The following is a 25,446-nucleotide window of genomic DNA, read 5'->3' as shown; positions in this document are numbered from 1 at the left end:
AATTTGTTCATGAAGGCATCTGCTAGTTTCTAGTGAAACAGAGAGCTTTTGCTCAGCCACTAGTTTACCTAATGGTAAACTTTGAATGTCTCATTGAAAACAAGCTAAACAATTTTACAGCATATCCTCTGCTAAGCAGAACAAACACCCACTGCTGCTTTAACAGAAGGAAGAAGAAATCAGAGGTCACAAAACAAAACATGCTCCAATCCTTTCTCCCCTCAAAAAAGTGAAAGAAGAAAAAGAAAAGAAAAGCCTATATTTCCTGCAATTAGATGAAGTATAGCTCTCAAAAACTGAAAGCTATAATTAGGGATGTCTGGAAAGAATAACAGGGAAGTACCTTTCTACCACACTGAAACCCATTTTCTAGCAAAAGATCTGGGGAATGACTGGGTGGAAACATTTCAGATTTTGCTTTTTAAACATCTGAAGCAAAACCGGGATTGTCCCTACTAAATACAAAGCTTTTCGTTACGTTAGGACATTTTCCCCAAGTTAAGCTGCGTTGATCATAATCTACAAATTCAAATTTTAATTTAAAGAAACAGGCAAGTATCTATTTTTTTCTTCCCAAATTGTGTCTGTTTTACACTGCTGCTTTGTTACTCCTGAGCTTAGGGAAAGTATCTAGCAAAAGTAGAAACAGCAGAAATGCAACAACAGTAGAAATGCAACCCATTCAGCTAAAAAAGCTGTGAACTTCAAACCTCATTTGAACAGGAGCTGCTATATTTATTTATCTGTGACTGATTTTTGAAGAGGATGTGGAATGTGACTACACACTGTAAAAGACTAAACAGGCAATCTGAAGTTTGGATGTGCCACTGCTTGATATAAGTGACTCTTTGCACGAGCTAAGCTCTGCATGCTAACAAGTCTTGAAAGTACCACACATTTCACCCCACTTACCTGATTAATGCTTGGCCTCCCTTGCTTTTTCTTTGAGGTAGTATCCAGCCCCCAAAGAGAAGAAAACCTGCTTCTCCGTTTACTGGCAGATCTGGACATGGCCTGTGTCCTTCTCCTCACTCCAGACTCCCCTGTGCGAGCCGCCACCTGTCAATGCCATATGGTTTTAAAATCAAAAGTTGCCGCATCCCACCATATCATTGCTTACATAATTTAACAGTGGAATCTGATGAAAAAAATGGCAAATACTAGAGTAACAATGTGTATTCACAACAGGGACAATCCTGATGCTGCCAGCCTGTCTCCCTCCCACTGTAATTCAACTCATTTCTTCAGACATCAAACATCAAAAAGTAAAAGGGACAGTACCCAACATTTTTTGGCATTTAATCTGAGATAATTTAAACCATCATAATCATCACAGACTAAATACCCAGCACTGGCGAAGGTTTGTTTTTTGTTTTTTTTTTTAATACAAGGCTTCAAAATTGGACACCCAAAACCTGAGATTTCAAAACCTAGCTGCTTCTTCTGAAAAGTTTGATCCTTCTGTTTGCTATTTTCTGTGAAAGCACACTGGGCATCCTAGAACTGACTCATAACTTTCAGAAGGCCAGACAAAGGCCTGCAAATGGATCGAGGTATTTAAAACCTACGCTTCCTTGAAGATACATGGTATCTGTAAGGAGTAAGCAAACCACAAGAAGAAAAAAAATGAGCAAAATGATCTGTTCAATTACAGAAGAGGTAGCAGCTTGGGTACTTGAAAAATGGCCCGTGGCAACCCTTTCAGCATAAAAAGCTGTTTGCCTTTACCAGACCAAACATTTTGGGAGTGTTTTCCAAATAAAGAAACTCTAGTAAAAATTAGTGTAACATTAGTCAGAGGTGAAGCGTTTAGGCCACAGTTTAAGCAAATTTCCCATCACRAGGTAGAATCAGGACACCAAGCTCCTCTCCTGTGACAAGGGAGTGGTGAGAGAGACAGCAGGTATGAACCGGCGCAAAAAACGCGGCGAGACACACACCCCCACCTTGCAGGCTTGCAGACACACTTTCTGGAACATCTTTTTACTAGATTCCCACACATGAAACTACTAAAATGTGACTGCCATTTGGCAACCCAGCTAGAGCAGCCAAACTTGCGAGTGATGCCCCAAGCTAAGGAGCTGAGAAACTGGTTGTTTGGGTATAGTAAGTTCAAATCCTACATAAAGATGAGAATAACAGAGTGCTGGCTTGGGTATCCAGGGAACAGTGGCTCTGTGAGTAACAGTGATTCTCCTTTGGGAATGTGGAGAAAACAAGGAAAAGGAGAACTTGAAATACTACTGCAAGCTTCTCAATTTCCACAGACTGGCCTTGTGAGCAGTTTCTTAGCTGTACCTGGAGGTCACTTTTGCGGAGGCACCTGGCAGATTTAACACATACTCTGACTGATGTACTGAAGAACACCTTCTGTAGAGCTAGGGGTGCCAGGCTATCGCCATTTGGCATCCAGCTCAAAATCTTGAGACTCGCTGCACCATCTACACACTATTGAGGGTAAGGGGGGACACAAGAGTTTGCTTAAAGGAAAAGAAAGCACGTGTCTTTTCCAACACAACATATTCAAAATATCTTTTCTTCACTTGGCTCTCAAGAGAGACCAGCATGAGGAGGCAGACTGTTTTTCAAGCTAACACTCAGTGCTCAGATGCAAAAAAATAAGCACAAATGCAAATTACAGCCCGCCACTTAAAAAAAATATAAATCCACCAGCAATTATCGGGATGATGACGCTAATCTTTTGATATATAAAAGAATAAAAACGCCCCTGACTGAATTACTGCTCTGGATTCAATTGAAGGGTACAGCTGACATCTACAAGACAACAGTGGAGCTCAGCTATTTCTGTGAAGCTCCAGGAGCCCAAGCCGAAGCTACAAGCACATGATTTAAATTCATTAAAAAACCCACCACTTTGCAATGCACTTCCCTGTATTTTAAAGAGTTGTTACATTATTAAATTTAAACAATCATTTTAAACAACTGACAACTTGTTGCCGCTTCATAAGTAGTACAAAAGAACACTTCCCCTCCCTTGTGGAGAATCAGGTGTTGATCACTGGAGACAGGATATTAGACTAATTGGTCAGTAGTTTCATCCATATGGTAGAAACAAGCTACGCCCTAGTGGGTCTAAGCCAACATACGGTGAGGGCCTCGGAAAGACTCCTATTGACTTCACAGGGCTTTTGGATTAAGCCCATGTACACGGACATTAGAGACGAGCCTGCATTACACAGCCAGATCTTAGTCTTTCCAAATTCCAGAATCATGTACATCCAGCTTTTTGGCTCAGGCCAGTAGGAGAGATGGGAACAAGCTGTAAAGAASAGACACAGACTATCCCAAATGCAGACTTCGTATTTTGGGACAGGCTCATTGTGAGCACCCAGAGAAGCACCCTCTGCCTCCGGCAGTTCTTGGAGCCCTTGTCCTTGTAACAGGAAGATCTGTTTATAGAAAGCATGTTTACAGTGCAGAACTGGAAATTCAAAATCACATGTTTAGGAGGAACATGGTTCTTCTGCTTTCATAGGGCCATGACTTGCAAGCATCTGCTTTTCAGTTTATATCCAAGACACATACCCCCTTCAGGAATCAGAATTTTCTGTGTGCTAAGGTAAGGGCTCACCCCACAGGAACAGACTGCTGTTTGTCGATTTAATCTCTCTGTTGAACGCATGAAGCCATTTGCAGGTTGGCAAAGATGACCCCTAGCCTCTGTTCAAACTTACCAGTGCATGAAACGAAGAGACTGAAAAGATTCCAAGGCGGCCCATTGCAACTTTAGTTGGACGACTGGCAAAAGCAAGCAGTCTTTTAGGGTTTGGGAGCTCCCCTCCTTGGAGACTAGCCAAATAACAGCGGTACCGAAATAGATCCATCTGGAACTGTTCAAGATTTTGTTCCCAAACAAAGATCTACATACAGCAAAGATTGAGGAGTGAGACGCAGGAGAAGAGAAGGGGAGAGGAGGAAGAACAGAGTGATAAACACCTTGAAAAAAATATACTGTTCCCACTAATATATCTCTTTTACCAATGCTGATCTCATTTTTGAAGAACAAAAAACCTTAATTCCCCTTCTTCCTGACTTTCCCTCCCCTCCCTACCCCATTTTTTTAGAAAAGTTGTCATTAAATGGAAAATAAATTCTTTTTCTTATGCTCATGGCAGAAGTCTTCTCATGGGACAACTGCTCCTCTGATACAATGCTAATTAATAGGATTAAAATTCCATTTTTTAATTTTCTTTGTATTCCAGGACTCTCTTCTGAGCAGTCCCTTAAGAGGCTTCTTTCATGCATCAAGGGCATCTGAGAAACAAGAAGACCAAAACTCCYGAAATTCCACAAACAGAGCGCCCTGGATCAGCAGCCGCAACAGCAGCACTGCTGTAAGAATCAATGAAGCTTGCTATTATACTCGAAAAAGTGAAGTACACCGGGGATAATTAATCTTATCAGTGGAAGAGCACTATAATCAGCCCGTGTGAGGGCTTATTTAAATAATTTAAATTACTGATAAGAAACAGTTTCAAAGTGTTTAGAAAAACTCAGTTACATAAACAGAGAGACTGTTCTGTTCTCTCACTGTGATTGACAGCCTTTGAACAAAGCCCTTTGAACAGAGGCAAAGTACCTCTCCCCTCTCCCACCTCTTCTCATGGGTTTCTAGGGGGTAAAAAACCTCTTTAGCGTAGCACATGAAGGCCCCCGCCACTCCCCACGGTTTGCATTCCAAGTGCATTTGGCAGCCGGGGTAAAAGAGCTACAAACTAATGAAGCAGGCGCCATATGTTAGTTTCCTAAAATAAGGTGCCGCTGTGACAGCGGGAGAAGCATCTGCTCTAGGCTCACTGCTTCTCAAACGCAACCAAGTTGTCCACTTGCAGTTGGAAGGACCAGTCACAAGGGGCAACGAGGGCTGGCAGCCATAAGGCCAAGGCCGACCCTCGCAACAAATGGGAACCAGGGAAYGCTTCTTCATCCCGTCTGCCAGCGAAAGAAGCAACCTCTTCCATGCTTCAGACAACGGCGACAGCAGCATTTGCTGGTCTATGACCAGCTCCTCCCTATGATATTTTGCTACTATGGCCTGGCAGCCTTTTCCCTCCCCTAAAGCCCTCACTTAACATCCATGATGCTAGCCAAACCCCTCATGTGGAGGCAGCTGTGCCAGGAGAAGAGAGCCCGTGCTCTATCTTAGAATAGGTTGTTTGGAGAAATGGTGCCACTGGGGCAGCTGACACCACTCTCCTGCCAGCATACATCCCACCTACGCTGGGGAGCTCTGCCAGCACACATATACGGCAGAGAGGGAGCCGACACAGCCACAGCTAATCTGAATAAGGCCTTAAATATTTGCTAGGGGCCTATTTCACATAAGCAAGCAAGATTACTTGATCCAGTATGGTCTTCTTCTTCTTGGAGTCCGTTACTGAGGAGAGCTGCATTTCACCCATTTTCTTCATCTTCTCATCCATATCGATCTTCTGCTCCAGCTTTTTTATTTCTGTTTTCAGAAGTTTGACAGTGTCCTCTTTGTGATGCTGCCTTGCCACCGCAGTTGCACAAGCTGAATGGATTGCAGTGATCCAGTTCTCAAGCTCTGTCTGGCTAGAGGTCTGAAGAGAAGGAAAGAGGGGAAAAAAAGTCAGGATTCTCTTTAAAATTTATTAGAGATTAACAAATGCAATTCCAAGGAGTTTCCTTTCCCTTTGATCTTAAGAATCAAAGCCTTAAACCCACTTATAAGAAAAGTAATAAAAAAACATCATTCTTAAGCAGGTCATTTTTAAATCAGCACCAGGCAGTCAGCACTTAGAATTACACCTATATCTGTGTCTTGCAGCTGTACAGTGTTTCCCAGTAAGTGCTTAAGAATTACCTTGCTTGTTCAATGTAATGCTGTCATAATTTGTAGCTCATCATTTAATGACATTTTCTAGACTCCCAGTTCCTTAAGGCAGAGAATGGCCCAGTCTCTACACTCTTTACAGTATGGAGAGATTTTTTGGCATGCAACAGTTTTAATAACAAATTAAAGGCATAACACATGGCCATAATATCTATTACTAGCTTTACTATGATGCATATACAAAGAATCTTTCCATTTCTGAAGATCCCAAAGTGCTCTGAAGATGATCTGTATTGTTAAAGGTAGGATCTCATAATTTTTATGGCTCTTGTACTGTCCCTTCCCCAGCACRCGTGTGACAGTTTGGGAAGAGGGGAGATATTTGGCTGGTGCATGGGGCACCAGTACATTTTTCTATTCTGATTAGAGGCTTTTGACACAGAAAGAAAAATACTTCAAAGCATTGCTTTTCCAGCCTTTCAAAATAAAAAGCAAATCTTCTTAGCTGTCTTACTAAACCTCAGCCCTTTAGAGTAGGTTGTAAAACAAAATTTACAGCCAACTCAGTGTTGCAGCAGACTTGCTCCGAGTGTCAACCTTCATCAGTAATCACACTGGTATTTGGCTCATGGCTGAAAAAGTAACAAGGTGCCAAACCACCTTGTTCTAATTAAACTTTCTGATGATACCTGATCTATAAATAGACAGCACAGTATGATTCTCCAGTTGCTAGCATAGACGAAGAAGGTCATCCTCATTGCTCTCCTAGCAGTCACAATTAACAGGAAAGGATGCAGCTTACTGAAGCTAAGGAGAGATTCCCACAGAAGTTTTATTCTGAAAATCACTTATGCACAGACCAAACTCCAGACTGATGCTCCCATAACTTCTGTGGGACTGAAAGAGGTGAGGCACATGTGTCCCACAACGACATCATTTTCCTTAACTGAGGTTACAAGACCTAAGGAGAAGGTAGGCTCTACATTGAAAAGACTGATCTTTTACGTCCTGTTTTTTGTGTCTTCAGTTGACCCTATGCAAAGTGTATTGCTTAAATTTAACAGGCTCACTACCCAGGCAATAATACAAACAAGCTCTCATTAATAAATGTGGGCTCCAATGTCTTACTGCCACTGCTGAAGATATGTTGATCCCTCCTTGCTGAGGAGTTTCTGCTGAAATCAGAGAAATTATTTGCAGAATAGGAGACTGCCTGGCTAAAGTCAGGTGGTGGAATCTCACCCCACCAGCTATAAAGACATTCTTTGTATGGAAGAGAGTACCACTGGAGTTAAAATGAGATGGTATGTTTTGTTAATTCCTAGCAAAATCATAACAGCAAGAGGTCATATTTTTATTTTTTTTTCATTTTAAAACATTATCCATATGTCGTTAGATTGTTTGGACTTTCTGGGGAGAGGGGAAAAAAAAGGAGTCTGAAAAGGATTCTAGGAGTTGGAGATTTTTTTGGTAGATGTGGGGGCAAGGAGAATCACTCTACTTCTCAATGGGAAGGACCATGTAAACAGGCTGCAAACATCTGATATATAAGTACGTGGTGTCACAAGTTGCTCTGAGCTTCTGGAAAATGCATGTGACATTTGCAAGTAATGGATTTGTGTAGGCATGATAAGAACTGACTGAGCAAGGAATCATAGTGTAGGAGGTGTATGATGTCTCTAGATGCAATGCAATGGGAAGGCTTTTTACAAGATGCCCAGTATCTGTACACATTACGAAGTAATCCTGTTTTTCTCCCTAAGCATACAGTCTCCATAGGATAGAAATAGTCCTCTTCAGGTCTGGTGTCTTCTCAACACAACAGCTACTACAACAGTGTGTCAAGGGTGGCTGTACAGAAAAACATTAGTAGCTAAGTAACACTGCTGAACAGCCATACACATGCTCAGCTGCTCTGCATGCATCAGAGCAAGCCCTGCAGTGCAATCACTTGCACGTTATTTTCACCATTATGGCTGATCTCCTTCCCTTCTCCCCAGATTCATCCCTTCTTTTTCTTCTGCTTCTGCTTCATTAGAGTTGCATGGGTTCCACAACAGAGGGGACACATTAAGAAAAAATTTCCACAAAGCAACATAAATTATTGTTTTTCATTTGAAAAGGCTCATTTTTGCTCTTTCCCACAAAGTTACATGAAAATCTACCCATGACATAATAACAAAGGGCTCTTAATGAATAAGGCCCTATGTTGCCACAAAAGAAATGTACAGAATGCGACCTTTTCAGCATTTAGCCTCCATTGACATTAATTTTATGAGAATGAAGGTTTTTCCTTAGAAAATTGTAAGTAAAAGAATTTATGATTCTTATCAGTAGATCAGGAGGTGATGGTGTACCATGGCCTTTTAAATACATGCTGAGTCCATAAGCAACCACGCTTACCTCCTGAATGAAGYGCTCCAGGTGGCAAAATACATTTACCCTCTCAGAGAAGGGGATGAAGGAAAAAGGGGAGGCACAGCATTCCACTGTGAGCTGAGGAAAAATCAAACTGAAGTGGCAGAGGTCCATAAAAAATGTATTTTTTTCAGCGTGCAATCAGATACTCAGCATCTTCAAGGATGTAAACCAGAGCACTTTGAGTCAGTAAAGCTGTGCTGTTTTGCTCTAGTTTGAGAATCAAGCCCTTTTTTATAACAGCTGAGAGGACCGATGAGACAACATACTATTAAAGATTTGTTCCGGAGTACAAGGGAGTGATGGCAGGGGCACATCCTATGACGGAATAACTTGTGGCTTAAGAAGGCAAGACAATCTAAATACATTGTCACTAGAAAGGGAAAAAAGTAAGGTATTCCTCCAATGAAGAAAATTGGATCAAAAGAGGAGGAAATATCACCACCTCAGCATAGGCTGACAATTACAAATAAAAGAATGTTAATCTTGACTAGTGAGAATTTGCAGTAAGAAAGGAACACTGGAGGGCACCCCTAAAAAACACTCAAAGATGCAGTAGTAACGAAAAAGCAGAAATATTTTTCAGTGAAATATATCCGCTGATGTTTGGCCTTCGATATAAATTCTGAATTTTCTTTTAAGAACATACTYTGTGAATGACAGACATTTCTATTTTCTGATTTAAAAAAAATGCCATTTCAGTTTGCTCTCAGACGACAGCAAAATGCTGATTAATGTCTATATGAACAGAGGGCAACTGGATTCTGAACAGCCACCACAAATGAAAAGAACATCTGGAGTTCCAAATACTCTCTCACACTTCAAACACCTTTTGGTCATGTAAACCCCTCCAGCCGCTCTGTAAGGTCCCATCTTTGATATATGTTTCTTGTGAGATGCAGCTAGTGTTACAGCGCATTTAAGGCACTACCATGTGTCCTGTATGGTAAGTGGCCTGATCCGTGTGTTATAACCACACTGTCAAACAATACAAAATTCCTGATTTCCTACAGGGATGTAACAATATTTCTCAAGGAATTAACAGCAAAGTTCAACCATCTACACAAGGAGGGTCCAGTCAGGCAATAAAACAGCAGATCTGACAGTAATTCATATTTGGTGTTGGGTCTCTTGAGTGGCATTTACAGGATATATTGCAYCCTTCCTCTTACTCGGCCAAAGGAAAATCCCAAACCTACTGGAGTCAGCAGGATTTTTCCACTGATTTGAAACAGAGCTAAGATTTTCTCCTTGGTCTGTGGGATGAACAAGACAAACAAGAGAGAGAAAAGGAGAACAATTCCGTCAAACGCACAAACACAACCAACCTGAAAGAGGAATGCATCCCCAAGCGAATTGCTGAGACAGAAAACAAAGTCCTTCTTGGGGTGTTCAGGCACTGCTTGCACTATGCTGTTTTCCACCCAGACAGCGTGCTTTGGGATGCTGTTGTGGTCAATGCCAGTTCTGCCATCAGTCTCATAAAAAAATAACGTACACCCTAAGAGAGATAATTAGATATTAGCAAGCAACACATTTAAACACAACAGCCACCCCATGTCTATTCAATGCTAATAACTAGGAGTATAAATCATCCTTTCAACTGCCACAGGTATGAGAAAGAACACTTAATTTGCTGGGGCCTGTTCAGGTTTTCAGCCTCACTGCCGAGACCACCAGCGAAAGCCCAGTTGGCCCTACAACCCAGCAATTTCCACACCACAGGGGAGCACCATGGCACACCGCGAGGTACGTGGTGCACCTCCAGCAGGGACATTCTGTCTGCCCTGAGATTGGTAAAACAGAGTACCATAAGCCAAGAAGATCGTGGGTGGTAAAGTGCAGCTCAGGATGAGATCATTACAAATTACATCATTACAAATCTCTACGGGGGGCTCTCAGGCCATCCTGTCCCACCAAGGTGACCAAAGCAAGGATGGCAGCGCAGCTCCCCTTGCAGAGCCCRCGGCTGCGAGCTGGCCCTGCCAGACCTGCAGAGCAGCCGGGCCCGAAGGCAAACCTAAACTGCCTTGCCCGAGCCTCTTGCAGCTGCTAGTTACTGCAGTCCCTTGAAGGCAAAGATCAAGTTTTTTAATTACTAGATGCAGATGAATAACTGGAAGAAAAATGATCTGGAAGGAGCTGTGTTTGCTGGAAGACTGACTTACAAAAAAAAAAAAGGAACAAATCAAATCCTTACTCTGCTATAAGGTTTCAGCTGTGAGTCACAGTGATACAGTTGAAAACAAAAACACATTTTAGTTGAGGACAGCAAACAACCTACTTGTTTTACAAAATCACCTTTACAGTTCTCTGGAAAAAAGGTGTAGCAAATCTGTAGCCTTAGGTCTCTTTTTTTCTACCTCAGTTTTCTCCCACCTTTCACCATTATCTACATTGTTTTAAATTAAAACTGGCACACTGTTTTTCTTCCACTGAAGAGAGTCCTCTTGGTGCAAATTGATGCACTGTTTCCCAGTCAGCTCAGCCTCTCAGAAAACTATTTGCAGACAAACAAAAGCAGCGGTTAACTTCAAAGCCTCGCTTAAATACTGGCATTATTAAAGGCACAGCAAACTAAGGAGCAAACACTCAACTTGAGTCAAAGCGCTTTAAAATAACATTGCCTTTCTGCTCATCCTTCCCCTTTTTCCTCCCAGATGGCCCTTTGTTTACCGGCCCCTCACAGCAAGACCTTCCTGCCACAGGGCCTCCGCTCCAAGGAGATTAGGGCTTCCCTCTGCCCTCTCGCCCGCCAAGCTCGCCTTTTTTTATTTCCCCAGTCCCTCTAACAGCCGCAAGGAAGAGCTGGCACACACCATGTTTTTTGGTGTTAAAATACTGCTTCCAGCGCTCTGCAGGAAGGACAGGACTTTAAGCCTTCTAAACTTTGGGTAATACCCTCTATACCAGGATATGTGGCCTGGGGCTGTGCCTTCCTCTGACACTTTCCTACTTGAATCACAGACGAGGTCAGTCGTAGCTGGGAAAAGGAAGGTCCCAATTACTGCAGACTTTGCTTTCCATTTTGCTGCTACACAAAGATTAATTAGAGGCTGCTTTCAGAGCCCAGCTGCAAGTTTTGCTGCTCCCTTAATATTCATTTGCATTTATAAGTACTCGGACCCCAAATAGGATTGGAGCACCATCCTACCAGAATCTGTAAAAATACAGAAAGAAAAGAGTTGGTGGCCTGGAAAGCTACAGAAGTCAGCGGGAAGGCAGGGGACCCTGAGCTGAAGTGACTTCCCACCACCACGGAGTAGACGAGCTGCAGAACCAGAGTCAAAATCTCCTAAGTCTCAGGCCAGTCTTAATGACCACACCACAGCTTCCTCTCCACATCGCGAGCTGTGTTGTAACTCTTCTGGGTTTTTATACCCTTGAATCAAATAGAAGCCTCAGAGAATCAGAAACCAACAGCACTAAGCACCGTAGAAAAGCACAAAAAGATAGGTCTCCTGCTTGAACATACACTGGCAGCCACTATCATCTCTTGTGAACTTCTATTATCTGATTCGTTCTAGCTGCAGCAGGTATTTAGTTTATCAGCAAGCAGTAGACACACTTCCTAAAGGAAAACATCCAGTGATCAGAGATGCCATCCTAGATGGTGCCAGCAGGATTTGAAGAACAGTATGAACCCTGCTTCAGCTGCAGCACAGTCATGTGACTTKGACTACAAGCACACCACAATGTGAGCATGCCAATGACCGTTAAATAAAACCCTACTCTGAAAAATTGGGACCATTTCCTGATACTTTAATTATATTAAAGTTTACAGCAGCTTTTGTTAAGAAGCTAGGCTATTGGTTTCTTTATCTTGTTTTGTAATAGAGGAAAAAAAAAGAAAAACAGCATATGTGTAGTTGTCTTAAATGGAAAACAAATCATTACACATTCAGGCCCCTGTGCAGCTGCTGCGAATACAGTCCCTTGTAGAACTGGAGCCTGTCTTTATAAACTRGTAGTATTTAAACACTAAATCATATTTACAACCTCCAGACTTTGAGTTACGGGCCAAATTCTGCACTAATACAAACCCAACCGGACAACTCGGATGCCTATTTGAAGGAACACTTCCATGTTTGCTCTGTACCTTTCAAGGAAACCCAATAGTGCTTCCATTTCCTGCGTGTGGCTGACTCCACTTTCTTATTCTTTTTGTGCACCAGAAAGTTTTTCACTGCCAGAGCTCCGGCTTTCCGTACTGTGCCCTGGGCAGCCGTCAGGAGGAYATCAGACTGTCCCGGGGAGCTGAGAGTACCACTGCTTTGCTCATCACTGAGGGCAGAGCCGGCCTCCTCCAGGTTCTCACTGTTGGTGGTGCTCATCTCCAGCTCTCGGCGGAAGTTCTCATACACACCCTGGCGAAGGCCATCGCCTGTTGAGCTACTCCCGCTGTCACTGCCAATGAAAGCCCGACTGGCCGTCGGAGAGTAACTGGAGTTGGTAGCATTGGAGCGTCTAGAAAGCAGGTCAGTATCGGTTGCTGCTCCCTCAATCCCGCTGTCGGTGAACTCGCTCCCTTCACCTGCATTCACGTCCTAGTTASAAGAAAGACACAACATCAGATGAAGAGGCTGCCGTGCGCTGCCTGACCATAGCATTCTGGAGACACAAACAGAACCTGAAATTCCCAAGTCATACCACATTTTTTCATGGTATTATTTTTTCTGGCACTGGAAATTCCTGACATCTTTCTTCTGAAGACAAACAACTGGTAAGGCATGCAGAACTTCCAGCACAGTTTAGGAAAGACCAAACACACAAGTATAATTTCAGGAGGTGCCTCTACAACATTAGCATTTTAGAATATAACACGTAGCTTCATCTGTTTACATTAGGATAAGTTAACAGTGCTAAAGGTTTTGCAAAAGGAGAACATATGGTAGCAAAAACTGACGGTGTCAGGAAAAGTAGCAATCAACCTACACATTTTGAAAAGAAAACACTAATATTGTACATGTACACCTACAGTTGAAGACACATTTTAGATATCCCAAGACTGTCATTTGCAAATTATATAACTGGAAAGGTACCTCTTTTCTCCTAAGAAGCTAATGTATTTGAAATTATTTCTGTCTGTACTAATCCTGCATCCCAAGCCTTATGATGGGCCAGAATCCTATTGCGATAGACCCTGCAAAAATACAGCAACAACAGCAGACAGCTCCTGGTCCCCAAGAACTTGCAGCTGAAGAATCAGAAGACACAAGAATATGGACAGCTTGAGCAAGAAAGGAAATGATACATCAGAATTGAGATTTGGGAGGGTGGCGCACAAGTGGCGTAGCTGGCCACATGCAGCAAGGCTATTGCCAAAAGAGGCACTTAAGGGTTTGCTGTCATCAACTGCAGCTTGTCTTAAAATGCTGAGCAGCAAATTGGAGCAGTTCAGCAGCTGACGGACAAGCAGCTCAGACTAAGAATAGTGGCCTAATCACTACCTTCTCAGCACCCAAAGGTATTTGCAGCAGTTTTTGAAGGAAGAAAAATAAAGGCCAAGCTTCCTAAGTGGAGACAAGTATCTTATGTTTGACACTCAGGAGAAGAGGGAGCCAGGGAAAAAGATAAAAAGAGGCAAGAAATAGGGCCAAAACAACAGGAATTTCAGCCCTGTCACTCCTACGAAAGAGGCTGGTGCTTGATTTACAAGTTTTCAAAAAAGCTGAGGAGACTCTGAAAAGAGGCAGCAGAATGGAATATTTAATTTGAAAGAAAACTAATGTCTAGGTGTCAATTCAAGCGCAAGTCTATGGATCCGAGAGCAGCTCTGCAGAAACTAAGAAACCCTCCACTCAGCTCTGTTTGAAATCTTCCTCCTTCTGTGGCGCAAGAGCCTTATGAGGCAACTGGGGGGGGGGGGGAGGCGGCAGGAGCGGGAACGGGAGCGGGGGGATGTTCCTGAGCTTGACTAACTCATAAGGCATTAATTTGCAATGGATGGGCTAGTTCTTTATAAATGCTACCTCTCGAGGGAGACTCGCAGTCCAGCTGGAAGAATAACCACTTCCTTCCCCACTCAGTGAACAGTTATCCTAGTCAGTCTGGTTATTTAATGCAACACGTAGTTGATAGACAAGCTGCTCCAGATAGGCCAATATTCCTTTACTCCCACCGCATTTGAATGAGTTGAGCAGGGTTTCCTGTAAACGTAATGATCTACCCATACAAAGCAGTTTTCATAACGAGACATTTTTTCCTGCTGTTCCAATGCACTTGTTTTTGGAAGCCAATTATCTTCCCATTTCTTACAACACCAAAAATCAGGGATGTGTGGAGAGCAGAACCAGCGCTGCTCAGAAACCCGTGTTTACACAACACTGCTGTGAGTGAGTTTTAGCACTCCATCACAAAAAGCTGGATGGTGCAATTCACGACGGTAACATTGCATATGTGACCCCAGCCAGGGAGCCAGCATTGGCACGATAGCTGTACACTCACAACACTTACAAACCCAAGTAACTGCATCTCTGTCAAGAGAGTTACCTCAGCATAAAACCAGAGCACCAGAGAACTGAATCAGATCCACGATGTTTACCGGGATAGTTATATAAGCAGAATGACTGGTTTTTGCATTTGTTTTCTGGGTTGTTTTTTTCCCTCGGTAGCTACCCTATAAAATTGATGCACTTTTTTAAAGCGAAAAAGTGTGTCATTCTTATAGCGTAAATAAATTTGCATTCTGCAGTGAATATTATGTAACCGTGGCAACAAAAATTATTTGAGGTTTTGAGAGTTTTATTTTAGATAAATCATTTAATAAATACCTTTCTAGTAATTATTTTATCCATGCTATACAGAGAGGATAGAGTTAATTTGAAAAGCCTACCTTACATAACTCTTAGAAAACCTGTTTAAAGTAGTCATCTAGAATTAGTTGGTTTTAAAAAAAAAAGAGCCACTAAAACAGACCCACAGACTTGAAGGAGATAGGATTTGTAATCCTGCCAGCCAGTGTATACACAAAACCTTCTTGGTGCTTTTCAGCCTATGTGGAGCATTTTTTCAAAACCTGAAGTCTACCTAGAGGTGTTTAGGGACAGTGCGGAAATGCAGGGTCTCAGGATTCCTAGTGCTCCCTATGACACCGCCTGCCTGTGTAACCTGGATGAGACACAGCATCAATCGCCTCAGTTTCCCCATCCCAGTGGGGATTATAGCGAGTAACTCGTATAAGAGCATAATGGCTTACAATTTATAAAAAAATGGGAAGCCAAAAAATTCAGAGTGAATATTATCTACAGTCAAGTGATAAATTCGAGTGCATTTTGTAAAAATCTTTATAATCTTTCCATAATGCAAGTGATAGACTTGGATGGGTCAAAAGATCTTTCTATGATAATGATTTAGCCCTGCCCCTAATCTCCCTCTGCTTCCTGCACTCCCTTTTCCTCTCTTAAATCTCCTGTATCAAAAATTTCTAGCCAACCTATTCAAGCCCTTTGGTAGGATGAGTGCCTGAGTACACAAAGGCCAGAATGGTTCAAAAATTATAGCCTGCTAATATTGTTCATGTTCATGAATTATGAAATGTAGCATTCAGTGAGATTAGCACTTTATGAAGTCTGCTGTATGGGATGATTGCTCTATGGGTTAGTAGGGTTAAGAGTATTCATTACACAGGTCTTTGACTTTTGAGTTCTTGCTGTAATGTCAGCTAGTTCTCATCAGAGGGTATGAAAAGCTCTCAAGAATCAGACTGGATTTGCTGTGGCCATCTCACGGTGCTGTAATCTGCACACTGAAAGGCATTCAGTTAAAGAGTTCAGCAGAAAGTTACAGAGGTTTAGTATTATGCTTCTTCAGAATACGCTGAGGCTGAATGGGTAATACTCCAAGTCAAACAACGCCCAGTAGAAGGGTTTGATTAAGACATCACTGGGGGCACAGGATTACTTCAGCAAACTTTCAAACTAGGACGCTTAAAGTATCCCAACCGGCACCCGCACTGTGAGCAGTGCTGCTCCCCAGTGCTGAGACTGACGGGGATATGGGTCCCCAGCTTTGGGATCCAGCCTTCAGCACTCCTGCTGACGCAGCCACCACAGGCTATTGCCCAGACACACAGGGAACACCACAGGCTCCTGTTTAAGAATTACTCATGTTTCCTGCTCCATTTCTCAAGGAGCCCCACAGGCAACAGCAACATCTCCTCCAAGGAAGACCTATTACCACTCTGGTGCCATTACAGGATATGCCACAAGGGCTTTCTAATGAAACAGGCCTCTCAGCACCTCACTCCTGAACAAAAGGAGTTCCCACGTAAAGACTCCAAGGTCAACAGCTAGTTACAGACACTGCCCAGGCTTCAATATTCACGTCTCTCACTCTTGCCAGATGCTCTGCAGCTGCCCATTAGGATCCAGACTGGCATGTGCCAGCCACAYCACGGGAGCTGAGAGACATCTGAACACTGCGACCTGCACATTTCTGAAGCCTGGAGTTTGAGACATTAAATAGAGCACAACTAATCACCAGCAAATTACTCTGGAATTCGAATGGCTGTCATCAAGGGGCTCCTTTTCATTTCACTAGTTAAAAAAAAAAAAAAAGTTTTATTTAACTCTGTGAAACAATCAGGACATTGAACTCAATGTTTTGCACCTTGCCAGAGATACTATGTTTTATAGTTTCAGCCCGGCAAACAGCTGTCTCCAAGCAGAGGATTATTTTTGCTCAGAGAGAGTATCACAGGAACCAAATGCAAGACTGGAACTAAAATTTGTATTGCCCCACCTAGGCTTCCTACTGCTGTTTACCTAACTTCAGGCCTGGGAGGGCTGGAGGGCAAAGTAAGAAGGAGGTGGAAATCATTAAATTAGTCACACAAAGTAGAAAACATGTAGCCAGAAAAAGTATTTCTTCCAAGACAGAGAGATCAGGGAAGCCATGGGAATACTAATTCCTGGAATTTTCCAAACACAGGTCTTAATCCATAAAGAAGAAAAATTGAATAAGCAGGGGCTTTGTCCCTTTGATTTAATAGTTATAGGGAGTGCAGGGAGAAAGTAGCATAAAAACTATTGGCTAAAGGGAACTAAACAGGGTCTAGTGGCGTGGCTGTACTGCACTACCAAGTGCCCTGATAGAAAGGCAGCAACTGGTAATGCCACTTTCATCAAAACCCTGTATCCCTGCTCTTGTTGAAGATGATGGAGTAGTGGCATCATTTCTTACATTGACAGTGCTATCATATTGATTGTAAATATCCAGAGTTTATGAAAAGAGGTTCAGCAGACAGTAATTTATCACACAGAGAAGGAGTGAAATAGGAGGGAAAGGTGGAATGCCCTGGGCCAGATGGATGCACTGCAAAGTTAAAAACTAGAGACAGATTGAATGCCGTCATTGTTATTAACAGCAATGAAATGAGGCCCAGCAAGAAGGCTACATGCCAGAACAGCTAAAACAGCCTTAATAACAGTCCAGCGTAATGAAGTGGAATTATCACAGCCCCATCAAATACAATTTTACTGATAAACCAATTGTGTAAAATATTAGTGGAAATATTTGCAACCCACTTAAATATATGTTTTAGATCTCACATGAACATGGGGTTTCATACAAAGCAAGCTATTGGGAAAGAAGAGTATAACACAAGCTATATGAAGCTAACATACTGGTGCTCTAGCTTCTGCACTCTCATGAGATGACTGCCTTTGGATGTCCACTATGGTCACATTTGTTTAAAATTCTTGCTAGATTTAGATGATATCCAAAAGCCTTCATTTTAGAAAAAACGGCAACCTTCAGCTGGTGAGGATCAGGTGAAAAGTTCTGGGGGCAGGTTCCAGGAGTCCTTGTCATCTTTTTGAACACAGCTGGTACTGGCCTCTATTAGCAAGAGGCCACTGGATGGGATAAATCTTCCCCAAACACTCTGGCTCATGACTGGAAACATTCAGAGTGCTTACAATAACTATGCACTTATCAAACTTTCCACCAAAAGCACTGTTAAATACGCTAGTGAATCACTTTCTTCTGCTTGACTGATAGCAGTGATTCATGGGCACTTTAGGCACCTTGGACTGATTTAGTAGGAAAACTCTTACTTCTCTAATATAAACAGTTCCTTACATGGATAACACTTCTTTCTAAATTAACTATTAGATTGAAATTACCAGCTAGTAAAAGGCACCTGGATGGTTTTTTTTTTGGAAGGAGCTCCATTCAAGAGGATACAAATTCTCTATTTCTCATCCTGTTTAGCAACAGAGCAATTAGCTGTGAACATTCAGCAGCATCCTGAAATTGTGCGTAACCTGTCTGATTGCTAGTTAGGCAAGCACCACAGAATAAATTTAAAACAGAATAGATAAATAACCTTATAGTTTGTGTGCTTTTATATGCCTGGTATCTCTTTGGAGCTCCTATACAGAACAAGATTGTCCTTATGCTGTTTTTCTTTTCTRTTTGGTGCTAATTCTAACATCATTTGGTGGTGAAGATGTTCTGTTTAGGTACATTTCTCCAAATCAGAAAGAAATCCTTACACCAGAGTAACTTGATCATCTGCTAACCAACACATTACTAGACTCACCTGTCTTGAAAAGAGTCAAAACTTTCCAGGAAGCTGGACCATTTATAAATTTCATCTAAACCTGATAGGGAGAAATGATTTTAAGGCTGCAATGGAGAAACACAAAAGAAACTCAATAGCTCATTCTGTCTGGAAGGAATACAGGTTTGAAAAACTGTTAAAAACATACTGAATCATGTCCACACAATTCACTATAAAGTCAGAGGGATTATAAGAATTACATGAATGAGATCTGCTAGTACAATAATGAATAAAGCCCCTGAACCAGACATTGGGAGCTGATATTAAAGAATGCTTAGAAGATATCTACAGGCCTGTGTACAACAGGGCAATACTATATGAGAATTAGCTGGGTTGCATCGGATTGCTAGCAGGTTTTAGAGAAATAAGTTGACAGCCACAAATCAACATGCACAATGCAGGGCAAACTGAAGGAGTTTTCTGTTTGATGGGTTGGGATGTGTTTACACTTCCTAGGAGGGCTCACAGTGAGGCACAGTTACAAGCAAACTATGCTCTGTATGTGGATACCAGAATGAGATGCTGAGTTTGTTACCTTTGGGAATTCAAAGAGATCAGATACTGATATGTAAAAGCAGCTCTGGTTCCTGCCTCTTGTGCAACCACAACAGTGGTGCAACAGTTCTTCACATGTTTGAAAGAACAAAAAAAAATCACTTATATACACTCCTAAAGCTACTTGGAGTGGTTTATTTAGCAAGTAGGCTTTAGCTGTGATTCTCTGAACTGAAAGTCACTTGAGACAAAATAATACTATACCAGACCTCTACATGTTTCTCCTAGCAGTAAGCTTCATTCCCATCTTGAACGGTTTATGTCACAGTAACAGGCTTCTGGACAATACCGCCCATTCCCTCGGAAAGGATTAAGGAATGGATTTCAATGGATTTTGGTTCCAGAATTTCTTTGTGAATCTGTACAGTGTAAATCTTGGTGAAGGCTGTACAGACAGAGAATGTTGCAAATGAAACTGTCCCCCATAGAGGTGCAGCGAAATAGCAAGGACAGATCTATCCTTCTCTCCAAGTTACTGTGGAACTCTTTATCAACTCATGACAACTTTGTGGCATCAGTCTGCAATCTGTTCATATTTGAAAAGTTACTTTTGCATCTCTAAAAGTTAAAAGTATTAGGGAAGAGGAATGGGGAGGATGTTTTGAGTTTGCTTTATAAAAAAAAGAGAAATCCATGTCTGTAGGAGAACACACAGTTAAAGGACAACAGACCCCTTACAGGAAACAGCTTGAAGCACTACCATGGGACCTGAGCAAATCAGCTTTTGCCTGGCTTTAGCACTAACTTCTGGGGGGCTAAAGTATATAATACCATGAATGAGAATCAAGCTGTAATCCAGTAAAGTGTCTTGCCGTGTGGTCCCTGCACACAGAACCTTAACACACAGCTTGTGACACCTGCCCAGATTTGCGGTGGAAGCTCGCTTTTGGTCCTCCAGTGGCAGGAGGAAGTTCCACAGTTCTTGAGCACTGCAGTATTTAATCCCTCTGTTCCCAAATGACATGTTGAGGACCCCCCAAAACTTATCTTGCTTTCATCCCAATAGACCACCCAGATGAAGAAAGCTTCTACAGGGATTGAGCTAACCATAAACTAATGCAAACAGCCTGACCACGCTCAAGTTAAATGGCAACATGCTTAACCAAAATCCTCAAAGTAAAATACAGGATTAGGTTACTTCTTGTTCACTTGCCAAGAAGAGGCAATTCTTCCTGAGAAATGTAACCGATGGCGTAGAAGAGGGAAAGAAGAAAAGAATGCCTGGAACAGCAGCTTGAAATCAAAACAAAGCTTTTGGGAGGTTTCACCTGAGCAGTCACATAACTTAACGAAGCAGGAAAACGTGTGCCATTTGGGATGATGACTAGTCACAGGACCGCTTGCTGAAGCACTCTCAAAAGAAATGTTTCAGGGAATGCTTCACTGGAAAGGATCACTACTGCAAATTGCATCCATCTAAGTAAGCACAGCCCATCAAACAGTCAGTTGGAGCAACCTGTCTGTGATTTTTAAGTGGAAAGTACTTCTAAAAACATGCAGCATATATAGGTTTACAGAGAATACAATTACTGCCAGTGGTACAAGCACTTCAAGTGTATAAATGTCAAAGTCCTGCTGTTTAAAAAAATTTGACTGAATGGAGCTATATCAGATATCAGGACTGCTGATTGCTTTCCATTGGCTTCAGACCAAAAGCAAAGGAAGAAAAACAATTAAGATCTTCAGAAGAGTATCAAAATACTTGTCAAACGGAGACCAAAACATTCATTTTCACATGCCCCTTTCCTTGACAACATTGAGGCAGAGGTGTGCTCTCTGAAGGGAGTGACTGCTGTTTGCTTTAAAATATCCTGACCTGATCTAATCTCATCCATCTGGGGATGAGAGCATGGTGACAGAGCAGCCAAGGCCTCTTGCCTATAGATTTAAAGCCCTCTATTCAAGCTTTTCTCCAGGCTCATGCTGAATCCACTTCCAGTTAGCCAGGCTATAAACAGCTCGTTTGGTCTAGTCAGACGGATCTGGTCATTCAGATGCACTGAGAACTGCAACACTCCCTGCGTGCCCCAGCACAAGGAACCACCAGGACCAAAGATGTGGATTCACAAGCAGTTTACACTGGTTTAAGCTTGGGCTGCCACAAACAGGTGGTTATGTCTTCCCCCCCCCCCCCCCCAGCCCTATTCCCACCCCTTGCTTTGAGCTGGTGCCATTTGGCTAGTAGCTGAAAACACGGATGTGTATATGTTTTTAATAGGGTTGTTTTTCAGTGGGCTCAGCAAAGTGGTTTGGCTGACGGGTGCTCTCCCATGGGATTCAGCCCCTGAGTCAGGCTAGCCAAACTGGTCAATTCAAGAATCTTTGACTTTCTGAGATTCAGAGAACGGCTCAGGATGTATCTCAGACCTTTGAAAAGACCTCAGTCTGGAAGGTGCTACAGAACTGTGTGAACAGGGATTTGAAACAGCAAGAGACACACTATCACAGAAAAATAGTAACATTTTATTTTTAGGAAGTTATTAAGCTATATGTCATTAATTGTAATTCAATGATAAAGAACTTTAACATGGTCCTTATTTCTTTCTTTGATTCCATCTGGAGTCAAATGATTAAGATTCAATGATCTGGGTCAATATCATTAAGAATCGTATTTAGGTTGAAAACAGCTACGTTTCCCAGACTACAAACTGGAATAGAGAAATACAGAATCACTTCCACCAGAGAAGAGATTCAATTGCTGCAGATACTTGGTTTGGAAAAGAGATAACCAAGGAGGGCTATAAGAGAAGTCTAAGGTAACTAACGGTGTGCAGAAAGTGAACAGGATACTGTGGAAGCCAAAAGTAGAAAATGAATTCAGAAAAGAGAATTCATCGGGGACAGGTCAATCTGACAGTCTTGGATACATTCCTCACTCAGGAAGCTGCAAATCGTTGATTTTCTGGGATCAGAGAGTTTGCCCTAAAGGGAAGTTCACCCCATACTCTCTCTCTTTCCTTCTTTCTTTCTTTCTTTCCCTCTTTCTTTCCCTGAGCACTTGAAAACGGGGGAACAACATACTGGGCAGAATGGATCTTTCATTTGACCTAGTGTGGTCCTGTTTACATTTTGAGGTTATATCCTCTATGACACAGCATCATTTGTGAAGAAGTTTTACATAGCTTAAATAGAAAAGTATCAGCTCTCTGGAGTGTAGCCATCCTACAAAATGTAATGAACACTATAACCTGACACAAAATTCTGCRAGATGGTAAAAAAAACAGTATCTACTGAAAAGATATTCTAAATAAGTTTCAGTCTGATTTCCGTGTACAACCTGATCTAATTCCCATGAAAACCTTGATTTCATCCCTATCTTTTTCTCCAAAACTTTTTATAAAGAATTTTTTTTAATGGATTCCATATTCCTTCAGGCTCTCTGCACAGCCCTAAAAATAGAAAAAAATTGAAAATCTGACTACAGGGGATTTAATGAGCCAAGAATGTAGTTTGAGGTTGGCACTGAAACACTTGCCGTTTCCAGACAAGCTAGATAGGAAATTTGTTCACTCTCCCCTATTCAGTTTCACAACAAACACTGGACGGAAGACACTGTAAAGGAACTTGCTTTCCCTGTAGAGCCAAAGCACATCTTACTGCTGTTCCTTCTTAAAAGTTATGTAAAAATCTTGGACTGCACCATTGTAACACTAATGCTATAGCTGAAACGCCTGAGAATAATCCAGAAGAAATTGCAAACAGGCCTGCAAATCTCACACATGGACTAGTCACTAGAAGAGGAGAGAGGCCCCCCGTCTCGTATATGAGTGGTCCACCGAGTGGAAATGCTTTGGCCATTGSTTCTGTTTGGATTTTAATGCACACTGGAATCATGATCTAAATACATAATCTAAATACAGCTTTTAAAACACAATCACTCCCCACAGAAAAGACAGTCCATCCATAGCTTCACACCTACCAAGGATCACGACTAATTCTTTCCCTACAAGCCAAACACCAGTGCTGGAAACCTGCAGGGGTCCCAGACGTCAGTGGCCACTTGCTGTCAGCAGCCACTGCCATCACCACTTTGACCAGGATGAAAATCAGCCAGGCAGGAGCAGGGCTCGCAGGGCTGGAGACCAGCAGTGGTTAGGGTTGGCTCTCACAGATCCACTGCAGACACCAACAGACATGCTGCCGGCCCTGCAGCGTGGGGAGCATAGTACACTGTGTGACCAGAACATCTTCTGTATGTGCGAGATGTGTCCCCCTGACTGCCCTCATACTGAAGCTGGAAATGTCAAAAGAGGGTCACACCCTATGCAAGGTTGTATCCCCTCAGTTCGATGGTCTAGAGAAAAGAGCAGTCAGAAATTACCCACAGAGGGAGAACATGGAACAAGAAGGGGGCAAGACAGGTGTGGAAGTGGCACAAAACCGTATCTCAAGGTTTCCCTTCCCTAATTCTCCTCCAGAGACTTTAATTAGGGCTTTTGTCAGCAGAGAAAGACAAGGTTAAGTCTCCCTCTGAACAGCCACCAGGAGAAGGAGGAGGGAGTCTCTTGTAGGCAGATGTTTAGCTGCAAGCTGGACATAACAGAGTCATTTCACAAAATCTTAATCTCAATAAGCAAACTGCAGGATTCTGGAGATCTCACAACCCACAGCCAGAACAAGCTGTATCCAACAGGAACTTGCCTCCCTTTAAGCAAAAATGGGTGAAAATGTCAGCCAATTAAGCTTTTTCCACCTACATCACATCAGCTCCAAAAGCCAAAAAGGATCCCAACAGAGCTCTATGGGAAGTCTGGCTTCAGCAGATCTGAACCTTTAATGTTAAAATGCTACGAAAACAGAACGGCTGCGTGGGTGCCCCAAAGCCACTCTGTGCATATTAATTGCTTAAGCATGTTGAAGATAATTGTCTCTCCAGCGTTAAAGGCTTTCCTTCTCAATTAATGAAAAGTGACTCCCACATTTCAATTTAAGGTTTAAATTTGGAAGGGAGGGAATTTTAAAAAATCCTCTTAAATACAATGGCCATTAAAGAGTTTTTTTATTTTTTTTAATGAAAATCACATACTTGTGAAGAACCCATGGATAAAGCATTATTCCAAAACATGTATGGCTGTGATTCCAGCTCCTCCTTTTTGTCATACATTCGAGGATGTGTTTTTCCAGCAGCAGTGGTCAGCACACCACAGAAATTTTAAGTCACTGGTAACTTTTAAAAAACTTAGCCCATATACAAAACATAATGATGTACATATGGTTGAACATGCATGTAACAGTGGCTAGATTCAGGAATCAAATACAAGGGCACCATTCCWTTGCCCTGGTCTCGGTCCTGCCATGTGCTCAGTGTCTTAGGGACCTCTTGGGCAACTGGACTGGTCAAGAACCACCTACAAGTGGCTATTGGGACCTTACAGCACTTTAAGCATCAGGGCAGGTGAGACTAAAAAACTGTGCAAGTATCTTGCCAATGACTTTCCAAAAAGTGAAAAAGACATTGGCAATTACAACCCCAAACCCCTGTGAGGATGGGCAACAGTGATCAAGGCAGAAACCTCAGTCCTCGCTTTAAGGCTAAATTAGGTGACTTTGAACAAGTTTCTCAAAGTCCCTAGCTTCCTCTACATTGTTAAATAAAACAGGGGCAGTGACCACTCGCTGGTCTGGAAGCCAAGAGGAAAAACTGACTGTGTTCACACCACATCACACTTTGCCTGGGTCACCTCTGTGTGGTGTCCCTATGACACAGCTACTGTTTTGGGGGGTGAGGGCAGGGGATGGACATTCGCAATTGTAGAAATAACGTGAAAGTTTTGCCTCAGGCCACTAAATTGTTTTTAGAGCATGAAACTGAGCGTGTGTACTGCAGGCTCTGGGGCAAACATAAGGGGGTCACCAAGAGCGTGAAGCCCAGTGAGAAAGTTTTGAAAGACCGAGAAGGGCAGAGGGAGCTGAAGCAGTACCACTGCCAGGGCATGCCACCCCCCATGTCGTGCCCAAGTACCGGCTGGCACCAATCAAGCAGTGCCAAGGAGCACAATAATGATAAAGCCCCACAGCCATCTGCTCTACATCTCAGCTTCTGCCTGTAAATTAGGGTAACCATCACACTGTACTTCACACCAGTGGT

The 25,446-nt window shown here is 42.4% G+C and overlaps 1 protein-coding gene across 1 annotated transcript in view; it reads right to left on the bottom strand.

The window, feature by feature from the left end:
• Positions 1-25,446, bottom strand: part of TIAM1 (T cell lymphoma invasion and metastasis 1) — a 109,053-nt gene that overhangs the window by 57,106 nt on the left and 26,501 nt on the right. The window contains exons 4-8 of the mRNA XM_026077675.1: positions 12,336-12,783; positions 9,565-9,737; positions 5,361-5,585; positions 3,696-3,881; positions 913-1,059 (exon numbers count right to left, since the gene is read on the bottom strand). Of these exons, the coding sequence (XP_025933460.1) occupies positions 913-1,059; positions 3,696-3,881; positions 5,361-5,585; positions 9,565-9,737; positions 12,336-12,783 (1,179 nt within the window). The remainder of the gene's footprint in view (positions 1-912; positions 1,060-3,695; positions 3,882-5,360; positions 5,586-9,564; positions 9,738-12,335; positions 12,784-25,446) is intronic.

The sequence above is a fragment of the Apteryx rowi genome, unplaced genomic scaffold, assembly GCF_003343035.1.
Source record: "Apteryx rowi isolate R43461 unplaced genomic scaffold, aptRow1 scaffold_46, whole genome shotgun sequence".
Classification (NCBI taxonomy): domain Eukaryota; kingdom Metazoa; phylum Chordata; class Aves; order Apterygiformes; family Apterygidae; genus Apteryx; species Apteryx rowi.
Note: the sequence above shows the minus strand (reverse complement) of the source record. Positions and strands in the feature narration are given on the sequence as shown.